The sequence below is a fragment of the Centroberyx gerrardi genome, chromosome 2 (assembly GCF_048128805.1).
Source record: "Centroberyx gerrardi isolate f3 chromosome 2, fCenGer3.hap1.cur.20231027, whole genome shotgun sequence".
NCBI lineage: Eukaryota > Metazoa > Chordata > Actinopteri > Beryciformes > Berycidae > Centroberyx > Centroberyx gerrardi.
In genome coordinates this window covers 23,034,724-23,049,050 of record NC_135998.1, presented here as the reverse complement: position 1 = coordinate 23,049,050, position 14,327 = coordinate 23,034,724, and the positions used below count along the sequence as shown (strand labels likewise).

The 14,327-nt window shown below is 44.3% G+C and overlaps 2 protein-coding genes across 2 annotated transcripts in view; both read right to left on the bottom strand.

Moving 5' to 3' along the window:
- st6galnac6 (ST6 (alpha-N-acetyl-neuraminyl-2,3-beta-galactosyl-1,3)-N-acetylgalactosaminide alpha-2,6-sialyltransferase 6) overlaps positions 1-14,327 on the bottom strand; it is a 216,061-nt gene that overhangs the window by 145,557 nt on the left and 56,177 nt on the right. The gene's annotated exons all lie outside the window — the stretch shown is intronic.
- ptges (prostaglandin E synthase) lies at positions 3,921-7,169 on the bottom strand. The gene is made up of 3 exons (XM_071911980.2): positions 6,935-7,169; positions 6,731-6,813; positions 3,921-5,250 (listed from the first exon to the last, which is right to left on the bottom strand). The coding sequence occupies exons 1-3, from the start codon at positions 7,043-7,045 to the stop codon at positions 5,001-5,003; spliced, it is 444 nt and encodes a 147-aa protein (XP_071768081.1). The 5' UTR covers positions 7,046-7,169; the 3' UTR covers positions 3,921-5,000.

Genomic DNA, 14,327 nt, shown 5'->3' with positions numbered 1-14,327 from the left:
AGTACATCAGGGAAGTACAATGAGATTAAAATAGGTAAATACAAATTATACAAACGTCTGTCTGTATAGAGATGTATTTTAAGAGGTGATTTAAAAATGACACTGATTTTGCCAGCCTAAGCAGTGGATCCTAATCCTCATCCTCAGGACCCCGAGTCCTGCTGGTTTTCATTCTAGCCCTCTAATGTGGGACTGATGTGCACCTGGGCTGCCAGGTAAATGCAATTAACTGCAGTCAAATACCTGTTAGGACAGAAAGCCAGCAGGACTCTGGGTCCCGAGGGCCAGGAATGAGAACCACTGGCTTAGAGGCACAGATGGCAACGGTCCGGGCAGGTTTGGTCTTAAATGTAGACAGGAATGGCCAGGAGGAGCGTGGCAGTCAGGTGACAAAGTGTTGTAATCTCTTTACCAGATGTTTGATACTAGTCTTTCATTACATCTGGCACTGAGGGAGTTAAATCGGCCATGTGTGTCAGACAGTTATCTGAGTGATAAAAACATATCAGAGTGATATGTTGATGAACACTAGACAGTAAAGGCAGGACCAGATGAGGGATGTCAGGCTGCAGCCCAGCATGGCAGGACAGGAAGAGCAGAGCGGCGGTTCTGACCGTGTTAGTTTGGGTGTGAGAGCGCCTCCGTGTGGCGGTTTCACAACACTGCTGCCCTCAGATCTTGCATGAGCTTCTCTTGCTGTGCCTCCTCTCCCACATGCCTATCGTCTGTTCTCCTCTGTATTTGCTCGTCTCGGTGTGAACCCCTTCGACACTATTTCGCAACACAGAAAAGTTTAAAAAAAAGGGAAGAAGAATGGGGTGGGGGTATTTTTACAAAGACGTTCTACTTGCTATTTATTACTCCTAATGAGTGTGGGTGATTGGGGGATGCCTGGCAGTCACAGTTTGTAATACTGCTTCTCTCACTAATGTCATTATTCCCATTTCTCTCTCCTTTATTCCTGTCAAGTCCTCTTTGTTTCTACCTCCCCTTGGCATTTCCACAGTGTTTTTTTTGTTTTGTTTTGTTTTTTTTGTATCTGAATCAATATTTACTGTTTAGACTGTTGCTGAACCTCTGTGATATCAAAATGAAAGAAAAATAACAAAAAAACACCAAGTGTCTTAAAATATTGTATCGCCATCGTTTTTAATGCCAAGTACTACTTGTAAATGTTTGTGTATCAAATGTGGCCTCAAATGAAACTGAACTATATTATTATTATTATTATTATTATTATTATTATTAATATTATTATTATTTGAGCAGTTATTTTAAACAAGTGCTGTAGACCACTGCTGTGAAAGTAGTCAATTCTGTTCATTGATATGTAATAAATATTTATGAAATTTGAATCGATTGGCTTGTTAATTGTTTCCTAATCATATCAGATCTCACACTAATTAGACATTAGAAATATATGAACACACTAGGAGAGGTTGAAAGCTGTCTTAATAATCCAAAGGATGACCAAGAGATCGATAGGCCTTTATCACAAAGGACTGTACAGAGAATGAGCCTAACTAGATCTAACTGATCAACAATCAATCATAAAACAGAATGATATAGGACAAATATCAGGAGGAACAAGATTATAGCGAGACATAACAGCCTGCCTATTCTACATAGTCTATCTTAGCCTCAGACCCTCAATGCATACAAGGAAAAACCTCAAAGAAAACCTGGAGGAATGTTAAGAGGCCAAGATATCCAAACCCTCTTGTTGGGACGCACCTGGTGTCGAACCCCCCCCCCCCCCCCCCCCCCCGTGTAAACAGCTGTTTTTATACCAAATATGAGAGGGACGTTGTGATGGATAACCGTCACAGAGGGTATTGCAATGTTGTTAGATGGTTGATCAGTGTGTGTGTGTGTGTGTGTGTGTGTGTGAGAGAGAGAGAGAGAGAGAGATATGTGCAGGCTCCTGCCACTTGTGAACTGACAGTTACTTGGGTAGATTTTCTGATCTTTGACCTCTTTCCTTTGAGAGTCTTAATCTCGCACACCTCCAAAGGAATACACACACACACACACACACACACGCACACACACACACGTGCACACTTTTATGCGTACACATGCATGCGTGAGCATGCACACTTACACTGGAAGTTTTACTGTTGCCAAGTCAAACTGTGTCAGCGTGCTGGCAGTCAGTCTTCCTCTGGGACTGTCTGCAGTAGTACTTAGTGTAATTATGCAAAAAAACTTCAAAAGCAATTAAATTTCCATTTTTTTTCATTTGACTCTTCATTCGTGACTCTTTATTCATGACTGGCAAAGCTAAGATTGGGAGATGACTTTGGAAAGTCAAGGCACTAACTATGCAGAAAGCCACATACAATTTACCGTCTCAGTTCTGTGGAGGTGTCTTGCTAACACTTTCAAGTGAAACAGTGACTGTTGATTAATGACGACTGTGGCCACAAGATGGGGGTAAAAGACACATTTCAGATGGATCTGATTATGCATGAACCCAGTATTAAAAGGGGGGGGCCAAGACAACAATCTGAACTTCTTGATAGAGGCTGAATTTATCACCTGACTCGGCATGTAAAAGCAAACACACAGAAAGTAATAACCTTCCCATAAAATACAAATCTTTGTGTGCACAATGTCTGTTATTCAACTTGTTTTGCTGCGTTGCGGTCTGTGATTTCAGCCCAGCAGCTCGTTCAAGCAGTGAGCTGATCCCATGATGACTGAAGGACAGAGCGGCAGGGGAAGGGGAGGCGAGGAGGAGGAAGGAGGACACGGGCCTCTCTACCACTACACAATGCCCCGAAGCTAGGCAGGTCCAGACCAGGCCACACCTCTGACGCATCGACAGGATATTTACACACCCAAAGTACCATATGTCATTAGCATTATATTTGCCCAGATCCTACTGTATTTTTGAATGCTCTTTCATTCAGAGCAGAGGATTAGCCCTTACATCAATAAACGCCTCCCATGCACCAAAGAGTCTGTTATGCGGTCATGTTTCTTTCATTGAGAAAGAAGTGGATGTTTTGCCGTAGACACAAAACATTCCATAATTATGAAACATTCTTCTCTACAGTTTAAAGTTTAGTCATCGTTGGTAGGAAAATCACTGGGAATGGTAATCGTTTTCAGCTTGGAAAATTATTGTTATTACGGCTGGCAGCCACGTGAAAGACAAAAACGTGTTTCATTTAATGAGAAAGGACTTGGGAGAGTGTGAGAAGATGTGTTAAATACAAACTCATTTTTATGTCGGACAAACTTGAAGATGCTGAAACGTTGCTCTTCCAGATAGATGATGTTAAACTATGGATCAACACTCCAGTTAACATCAATAAACTGGTTGACATGCAGACAGTGTGTGTGTGTGTGTGTGTGAGCCACCTGTCTGCATGACTGAGCACTGTCCTGTCTGTCTGCCTGGACTATGTTTCTATACCTTTGTTCGGCCTCCCAGCCCCCAGCGCCTCGGGACATTTCAGTGGACTCAGTGCAGCCCAAGGTCTTACATAATAGGCTGAGGAATGCTGGAGCTTTGCCGTGAGCTCCTGGATCATCTCACATACACACACACACACACACACACACACACACACTCACTGACACACAAACACAAACACAAACATACAGTGGGGCCCTCTCCCTTTACTATCGGAACACACTGTGTCTCTGACCGGGCCAAGTCAACAGTGGGATCTCTATACTAAAAGACAACTAAATTAATGAATAAATGAATTGAATCACATGCAAGTACGATTGGGCTGACTCATTACATAAGTTGACTTAATGTCTAATAAAAATGATCTGGACTGGAGTCAAAATCATCACCTTATACATATAGAAAACTGAGATATATAAAAAAAAGTAAAGTCTTGAGCTGTAAACACAATGTCCAGTGCACTCTAAATCCAGTAAGGAGGGAAGAGACTAAAAGCTTGAAATTTAAAAAGCCTTTATTTGTCGTGGCTCAGAGCCAAAGTGTTTCAACCATAAGGTCTTCATCAGGACAAGAGACGGCTCCACAATGAGCAAGTCACAATTTAAAAGAACTACACAATCAAGGCTCATGCAAAAAGACGGTGGAGCAAAAACAAAAAAAAAACAAAACATCACCTTATACATTCAATGAAATAATTTACGATAATACTTAAAATCGCCACCCAATAGATTATCAAACATAAAACCACATGACAGAACACAAAACTTCAGCGTTGGTTAGGTTCCACCTCTTTCACAATTCTGTATTTTACAATCTTTCTCTCTTGGTTGTTTTTCTTGGTCCAAACTCAGGAATCCAAATGAACTTGGAAAAATTGTTTCACTGCAACAGCGACAGCATTAACTCAGCACACAGCACTCAACATATCATAAGTCATCACACCTGTATCCATTATGCTTCTGTTGAATGTAGTAGGCAAAACAAGTGCTGACACAATAGATGAAATATACACATAGGAAACAGATAAACCTCCCCGGGACATGGCAGGATAACTGTGACGTCTCTGTGTGGTCGTTCATCCACACGGTGGTCTGTGCTGTGTAAACACCAGGCTGAGTGCTCAATACAGTACTGGGAAATATGCTATGGTGGTTTAAACTAATGTCTAAGTTTGTCCATCATTCATTCCTGATCCCATCAGGTCGTTTCATCAAGACCAGTACGGAAGACAAAACAAACAACAACCTTCAAACAACAACAACCTTCATTTAAATACACGTGTTCAGTAAATAACACAAATCTTCACTTCAGATAACTTCCCCAGACAGACAGGGAGACATTCTCACATTTTAACTTTAACTTATTTTAACTTATAACATGATAAAAATACAACACTAACAGCATTTCACACAGCCCAGCATTGATGTAAGCACACACCATATTGCACTCTCACTGCAGATCTTCTTAGAGGTACTCCTCCTTTCCTCCACCTCCCTCCACTGATACAGCTCACGACTTATAACTACCATCTAATAAGCCAGAACGCCACACAAGTCCAGTCCCTGATTTAGGGGTGTTAGGCGTAAGTGGAGACTGAAAACAGAACCTGCAGCGCCATGGAAACGCACGGCACCTGTCCGACGGTGTAGGCCAGAGAGCGGGTGGGTGCCCGCAGCGCCAGCAGGTAGGCTACGGTGTGCACCACCCGAGCTATGAAGAAGACCACGAAGTGAAGCCGGGCCACAGCCAGCGAAGGCCCGGTCAGGGAGTAGACGGCACCCAGGAACAGGAAGGGCAGGATGTTCTCCAGGTCGTTACGGTGAGCTCTAGGAGAGGAAATATAAGTCAGTACACAATAGGCACATACTTAGACATGTGCATGCATGCACACACATAAACATGTATGCACACACATACACACACACACACACACATCTGTTTTTATTTGATCACAGTACTGGCGCTTATGGGGCGTGACTCACTTTCCTGGCTGTGTGAAATCATGAAACAATTCCCAAATTACTTCCAAAAAGCATTCTTTAGGGATGTATTCTGTCATATTCCCTAAGTATTCCAGTGACTCACTCAATATTCTCTGAAATGCTGAACATGTGTGGTGGGGGTGTTAGCCAACACTGTGCGTTCTGCAATTCCAGAGTAGTATGACATTATATTATTCATTCAATTTAATTTGAATTAGGCTATTTTGTAAGACGTATCATGCAACGTCAGACTTCCGTGCTCACTGCTCACTGAACTGAATGCAAATCCCAGTACTTCACTTTTTTTTTTGGCAGACCTGAACACCGGGCCAAAGCCTGTGAAATTCATGAACTACCGACAGAGTCCCCCTGCTTCCTCTCCGCACACAAAGAAAACCTCTCAATAATATTATTCTAGGAAACCTGCCCTGAAAACAAATCAGATTCATGCAGAAACGACACATAAAAAAAAAGTCTGGTTCAAGAAGGAATTTGTTATTACACTCATATTTGGAGCATTATGTTGGTTACACTAATTAACACCAGATAAAGAAAAGGATGTTGAGAACATATGTAACTGCCTGCAAATACACAATTGTTTCCTGCTATAAATTCAGGAATGGTCCTAGTTAGAGGGTACTGACGGGGGGGGGGGGGGGGGGGGGATCGGAAAGTTTTGACTGGTAGAAAAACATCTGCTTTCCTCAGTATCACAGATCATTTCCTGACAAGTTAAAACAAAACAGTGAGCCGTGCCTCCTATAGGCTGCCAACACTAGGTGAACATCCATGACAGAAAACAAGTATGGCCTTATCTAACTGAAGTGTGTACTTAAACTTTTGCTTATAGGCAAAAGGAGCAGTTTGGAAAAGTAGGATGAAAAGTTGCATGAAATATTAGGCTACTGAAGCACATTAGTGGTTCTGTACAGCGTGATATTTATTTATTAGCCTACTATTATTATTATTATTATCATTATTTTGCATAGAGCAAACTGTGCAGTGCCAAGCCACAGAAACCGCAGAATCTTCTAGAAAAAAAAAAAATATTCTCAAGATACAGAACCTTTCAGTCTAGTATCATCCAATTTACAAATCATAAAACACTCAATGACTGAAATCTCTATGTTTAACCTTTAGAGCAGGTGATACCCGTTATTCAATACATGTTGCATAAAATGTGTGATGCTATAGTTGTCAAAAAAGAACTTCTCCTGAATATCTTTTCATAATTGTGGCCTATGTAGTAATATTTACAGCTGCAGGCTACACGGGATTTAAGTGCGTCAAAAAGTGAAATCAGACTCTCTCCACTCTCTCTCACCTTCGGCAGCGCTCCACGTCTGGATCCTCTCTGTTGAACTCCAGACCCCCGTGTCTCAGTGAGTCCTCGGGGTTGGCAAAAGCCTTAAAGACAAACGAAAACAGTCATGCTTTTCCTCGGTGAAGTTTGCTGACATTATGGTACACATTTATGAGCCGTGTATCACTGCTGTCCCAGTTCGTATTTTGGATAGAAGCCACTCACCTTTTTACGCAGCCTCACTTGTCCCGTTAGTATCGCTATGACGTACATCTTGACCACAAGAAGCACGCCGTAGAAAACAAAACATGAGAAAACTTCATTTCTTATCATCATTGTGTTGTTGTTTTTTTTGTCTTCGTTTTATCACCCAATGCGAAGTGTAATCAAATCAAAGACGTAGGTCCGACTGAGGTTCGTGCCTGTGCGCCGCGGCGATGAAAGTGAGTCCGTGGCGAGAGTTTTGTACCCTCGGTGACGCCCCCACCCACTCACCCAAATGATGACAGCTTGAAAAAAAAACGAGATGGAATTTTTACCATTGCAGCAATTAAATATCCGTGTGTATCCCTGAATTACAAGTGAAACACCCTGGCACGCTTCGGTGCGTCTGATGTGGTGAATACCGAGCAGCAGCCGCTTGTTTCCTCGGGGCATGGTATTTACAGCATGCCTGCCCCGCCGGGCGTGACAACCCGGCCGTTTGTTGAAATTAGGAGAGAGGGATTGTCTACAGACTAGGCTTAAAAGCACATGCAAGGATACGCTGTTGCCACAAACATAGCCTACACCTAATGTAGCCTACACCTATAACCCTGCGGTTCCCAAACATGAAAAAAAAGAAAAAAGAAAAAAAGAAAACATAAAGTACAGCTTAATTGAGGATGAAGATGACCATTTTGTTCATAAGTTTCACCTCTCTAATGTTGCCTCCTCGCTTTCGGTAAAGACAGTTATGTAAATCTGTATAAAGTTATATCTAACAACAAAAATCATCTCAGATTTTATAGTGTAACATCTTATCAGATGGGGTTCCATAGCCTTACGTGTATCAATGTGGGGTCCTTGACATGAAAAGGGTTGGGAACCCCTGCAAAAACGCACATTATGTTAATAAGGTCTGTGTACAGTGCAGCTGACAAACTATTAACCCTCCCCACATCCAAATAATCAGATAGATAGATAGATAGATAGATAGATAGATACTTTTATTAATCCCGGAGGAAATTTAGGCAGCCAGTAGCTTATACTTTAAACTACAAGGTCCTGTACATGTGGAGATTGTTCATGCAGTAGATAAATAAATAATTCCACAATGCAAAAAATGATTGTGCAATGACAGTAAATAAAGTGACTTAAAGTGCATAGTAAGCAGGGCTAAAAAACAGTGAAATAAAGCAAAAGCACAGAGCAGAGACATAGAGCAGAGCATCGCATCAGGCCCATGATATCCCAAGTCTGTCCGTTACGCAGCTCTGTGACAGCAACCTGCCACTGAACATACTCCTCTGCTTCATTATGGTGGTGTGTAGTGAGTGACTGTCATTGTCCATGATAGACAGCAGTTTGCACAGGGTCCTTCTCTCTGCCACCGTCACCAGAGAGTTCAGCTCCTCGCCTGACCAGCTTGTCCAACCGCATCGCGTCTCTCTTCTTAAAGTTGCCTCCCCAGCACACCACAGCATAGAAAAGGACGCTGGCAACCACGGACTGGTAAAACATCTGCAGGAGTTTCCTACAGATGTTAAAGGACCCCAGCCTCCTCAAAAAATAGAGCCGGCTCTGCCCCTTCCTGTACAGAATGTCCGTGTTCTCTGACCAGTCCAGTTTGTCATCCAGCTGCAGCCCAAGGTACTTATAGGTCCTGACCACCTCCACATCAACCCCATCAATGGAGACTGGTTGCGGGAGTGGCCCAGACCTACGATAATCCACCACCATCTCCTTGGTCTTGGATGTATTCAACTGCAGTTGGTTTGACCGGCACCATGCAGCGAAGTCTTCCACCAGGCCCCCTGTACTCCCCCTCCTGTCCACCCCTGATACACCCCACAATAGCAGTGTCGTCCGAGAACTTCTGCATGTGGCACGTCTCCGAGTTGTACTTAAAGTCCAATGTGTATAAGGTGAAGAGGACAGGGGAAAGTACAGTCCCTTGTGGTGCTCCTGTGCTGCTGACCACAGTCTCTGATGTACAGTCCCTCAGCCTGACATACTGTGGTCTGCCAGTGAGGTAGTCTGTGATCCAGGTCACAAGGTGTGGGTCCACTTGCATCCTGGCCAGCTTTTCTCTCAGTAAGAGGGGCTGTATGGTGTTAAAGGCACTGGAGAAATCCAAAAAGTGATTCTCACAGCGCCACCACCCTTGTCCAGGTGAGAGTAGGCCTGGTGGAGGAGGTAGAGGATGACATCTTCTACACCCACCTTCTCCTGGTAGGCAAACTGCAGGGGGTCCAGTGCGTGTCGAACCTAGGGTCTGAGGAGATGGAGGAGCAGCCGCTCCAGGGTCTTCATTATATGTGATGTTAATGCAACCGGCCTAAAGTCATTGAGCACACTGGGGCGCCCCTTCTTAGGCACAGGGATAAGGCATGATGTCTTCCATAGTGTGGGGACCCTCCCCAGTCGCAGGCTCAGATTAAAGATGTGCTGAAGGGGTTCCCCCAGTTCAGTGGCGCAGGCCTTCAGTAGTCTTGGGCACACCTTGTCCGGGCTGGCTGCTTTCCTGGGGCTAAGTCTCCTCGGCTCTCCTCTGACCTGATCTGCAGTGATGATGTATGGAAGGAGGGGGGGGGGGGGGGGGGGGTCTGCAGGGGGGCTGCTGACCTGATCTGATGTGCTGATATGCGAAAGGGGGGGAGAGGGTGCTGCGTTGTCTGTGCTGGCAGCCTGGGGGAGGGGTGCATGAGCAGCTCTGGGGGGAGGTGAGGGGGTGATGGCTGGACAGGCAGTAGTTGTAGCAGCAGGAGCCGGGCAGGGGGGAGGTGTGGGGGTGATGGCTGATTCATGGTTTTAACCATTGATTAGGTATACTCTGAATGTTTTCATGACTTTTGACATGGATGTAGCCAGCATGTCTTTCCTTCATGTATGTTGGTGGTGCTCATACACAGAAAAACATTTCAAGTCAGATAGCTGGTCGGATGCGAGACAAGGGAAATTTCCAGAACAATTTGCCTAGTGCCCCGGTCCAATAGTCCTGAGGTGCTGCTCAGTGCAATGAAATTTGCAACAACACTCAGCTGGGATGGGAGGATAACCAGACAATGAATCCATATAAACAAACAGCTTCAAGTTAGCTAAATGAAATACAATTTTAAGAAAAACAACCATAAACATTGCTTCGTCTTCCACAGCCTTTATTTCTATTCAATATCAACTCTTATTGCAAACAAATCCGCGTATTTCATTTGTATTTGTGTTTTCATGTTGGCATGGTTGGTATCACGACACCCTTCCGGCTCTTTTGGCTAGTGAAGGTGCGTCAGTCATCAGTCCCCTGTGTTTGCCAGTCCATGGTGAGAGAGCTGCCTGTGCTGCTGTCGTCGCAGCAGTCCTCAGCGTCAGAGAAGGAGGACATGTAGTGGAGGCCGGTCACTCGGTGGTAGCCTCCCTGGAGCGCCTCTGGGTAGGCGGCGAGCTCCATGGCCCGGCGGCCGGACCTATTCACCGACACATTCAACATGTCAACCAGCTGCGAACACATGGCGCAGCCCATGGCTGTTTGGTGGGCTCAAACAGGTCAGAAGACAGCTTACAGAATCAGGCACACCCACAAAGTCTTCAATATACATGTGGGGACACACAGAGCCGTTACACCCTCTGACAGATAGGCAGACAGACACTAGTAGTACATGTTACTCAGAGACAGACAGACGGATATCCAGTGCAGGTCACACAGGCAGGAAGTCACACATCACTAACACACACACCTAAAGTATGTTTCTCAGACCGACGCAGCCTTCCATGGAGTGTGTAACAGTGATTTAGTATTATGTGGATGCCTGTGAGTAAGTCTTTCCCGGAATGTGTTTATGCAAGTTTTCCTCCTGTCAGACGCTTCGCCTGCAGCGAAGAAAGAGAGAGTGGCTGGGAGAGGGAGAGGTGAAGCACGGAAGAAAGTTTGACTTGGCTGAGTTTCCTCGTGTTTCCAGTGACCGCAGACCACAACAGTCTCACATCCAGCCCTGCCTGCAGGGCCCCTCGGGGGCTACCATGAGTCGAAAGGTCGCAGAGTCGTAACCAGGCGTTATCTGTCTCAAGGTGTTCTCCGTCTCTCAGAAGCCGCCAGACACGCAATGTAAATATTTACAGAGCTTGTTTTTGAAAATGCGCTGAGAGAGGGTTCACAGAGAGAGGAGTTGATTCAGTGCGTTACACTCTGTAGAGCCAGACTTCTCTCAGTCCAGGAGACGACTCATCTGGTGACTCTCTCCTCAGACTGCACTCACACTGCGGCTCATAGCTGCTGCGTCGTGTGCAGGCTCATCACAGGCCCTGGTCATAGCTGTTAACTGGTTACAGGTGGCTTCATTTGATAAATAAGAGAACGTCTCCTGCATCACATGCAGTTCTCCTCTATCCAGCTGATGAGGTTTTGATCATTGTTGGATTTGTGTTGCGTCTTGTCGCGTCTTGCCTTCAATGAGAGGTTCGCTGGTAGGCCATGACTGTTGCCTAGGATGTAATGGAGCCTGGGGAAAGAAAAGGGAGGGGGATGTTTAAGGTTTAGCAGCAGGTCATATATCAGCGAGCTACAATGTTAGTGCCAATGTAATACAGGCATCCAATTGTCATTCTCCAAGAGACATATTATGAGGACAGGTACAGCTTGTGTGCTATAGACACACTGCAAAGCGCATCATACTTCAAAAGCCATGCCCACCGTGGGGGAAAACAATATCGCTAACAAACCGGCAAAAGCGGCGATTGGGAGGAAATCTCAACAGATATGGACAGCCTGACAAGGTTTTTCCTGTTTTCGAGTAGACAAGTCTGTCAAAGAATTATTTCAGCACACTGCCTCCAACAGAGAGGAGAAGGTGCACTGAAAAAATGAACTTAATTGGTCTCCATCAATGTCCTTTTTCAATAAAGCTGGATAAATGATCCCACACAGTGGCCTAAAGTGAAATACTTCGACATTTACCACTACTTAATTTAATCACCAGGTAAGATAATAAGTTGACTTTGAATAATTTCACTTCATATTTAAAAATTGGAAATACAGCTATGCTTTTCAGACTATAAATTTGAGCGACGCTGACGTGACATTGGTTGTTAAAGTGGATTGTTGTTAACTATCTTATGTTAGATAACAAGTCAGTGAGATTTCTCATTACTTTTGCACCCTGGACTGGCAGTCAATACAGAGCAAACTATCCTGAGACCCACACATGAACACAACTCATCTGTTGTATAGAGAGGAACTGGCTCAGTAATGTTAGCTTAGTAGCAGCCTAATGTTAGGACAGCATGGTAGCTTTTAAACACATTTTAACATACAGGTTATCTTACAAGAATATAACTAGATAATTACTGGTACGTTACTGACCAGTGACAAAATACTGGCCACATTATAAGTCTACTTAGTCTCAGGGTCCCAAAGTTTCCCCCCTCTTCTACCATGTACCACTGTCAGCGCCTCTCTCCTTACGGCCTAGATCCCCATTTTTCTTCTCAACGGCTCCCTTGTTTTACTCGGGAGCCCAAAAAACTGTAATTCCCGGTTTTTAAGTTTGTTGGCTGTGAAGCCCACCACACAACAGCTTTTAGGCATGTTTAATTTGGGGAATAATGACAATGATGTACATTCAGTCACACAAGGTGAATGGAAAGCTTCCCCCACGATGGGCGTGGCTTATTTTATGCACTGTCTCTATAGACCAGTGTACACTCTCAGCTAAAATGGGGAAATCACTCAAGTGTGCGTAACATGGAACATAAAAAATGTATGCCTAAACCCAGCAGAATCCAGTTTGTTCTGACAACTAATAGCAGACAGAGATGACTCCACACAGCAGTCAGTTATTTCATTTAATTACAGACTCAAGTTTCCACATACACATGCTGCTGTAGGGCTGTCTGGTATGTGAAAGCCAGCAAGCTGCTGTATAGCATGAACATCTGTTAGCACAGTGTACAGCATTTTTTTTTTTTTTTTGCATTAGAGTTATAGAAGGTGTTGTGCTGCTTTACTAGTCTATCCCAAAAACATATTTATAACAACAGTTAGGCTACAGAGGAACCTGTGCAATGGAATTTCCCTTCCACTGAGAGGCTGTACTCGCACTGACAGACATTTCCATACATAATTACCAATTATTCCAGTTCATTAGAACAGATCACAACTTGTCCTGTTCTAGACTAGACTGTCTGACCTTCTGTCTGGATAATGACATCATGCAAAGCCGACTGGCACACAGAGAGCCATTAGCAGAAGTGCCAATAATGTTAATCATCAGGGTGGGAAGTGGTCTGCTGCCACTTGCCACACCCATCCGATCCCGCCGAAGGGACACAGCAGGGGGCGTCCCTGTCAAAGCGAGCCTCGGATCTTTCGTTACACACACACCTTCACACACCCCTGATCCTCTGGTGCATGATAATCAAAGGCCTGTAAAACCACTGGTGTGGGATGTTAAATTATTCACCAATATCCTGGTGTTTCATAAAATGTATCCCTTGCACCGTTCAAGTAAGCATCCCAGCTTGGACATAACATTTACACCTGCAATCTATAACAATGTGTCAAAGCTGTGTGTGTGTGTGTGTGTGTGTGTGTGTGTGGAGTGCACAGTCATGCTCAGGCACACACACACACACATGCAGTAGAACACATGCTAATGTTTTGGTATTGTGGACGGATGCAGCAGCTGCAGGTGTGTGTGTGTGTGTGTGTGTGTGTATGAGAGGCAGCACATTCATCTATCCCCTAAAACAGAGAAAGGCAGAATTGTTGTTTTTCCTCTTACCTGCCCTGCAGTGTGCTGCTGCTCCCGTCTCCAAGGATGCTCAGTGTGTGCATCACATCCTTTCATCAGCGTGTTCTCCTTGCTCCTCTCTCTGTCTGCCTCTGTCTGGGCTAGCTAGATACAGCACAGCATAAGTAGGGGACTTCAGATGACATCATAGCTGCCCACTTTCTCTCCCTTTCTCTAAAACAGATAAACTGCATCTCTCCCTCTCTCCCTCTCTTGCTCGCACTCACTCTTCTCTCTCTCTCACACACATAAGCATATTTAACAATCATGCTTTATTGATGGATGAAAGAGTGACACAAAAACAATGAAGGGATGGGTCCAATTAGATCATTTTTACCCAGCATGCATTGGGGGTCAGTGCCTGTCTGATCTTCATTACTCCAACTCAGAGATGAGTATAGTGATGATGCTGAGAGTGTAATAATCCAGATAATAAGGTTCAAGTGTCAGGGATGGAGGGAGAGGGTGCTTTTAATCATTAAATACAATATTGTTTGCCAATTAAATATGGGGGACAAGGCTGGTATATATGGACATGTAGCTATTTAGAAACAAATAGTATTTGGTTGGTTTAAAAAATGATTTTACTGCCTACCGTAGCTCAGAAGGCAAATTATGAATGGGGTGATGTGTTT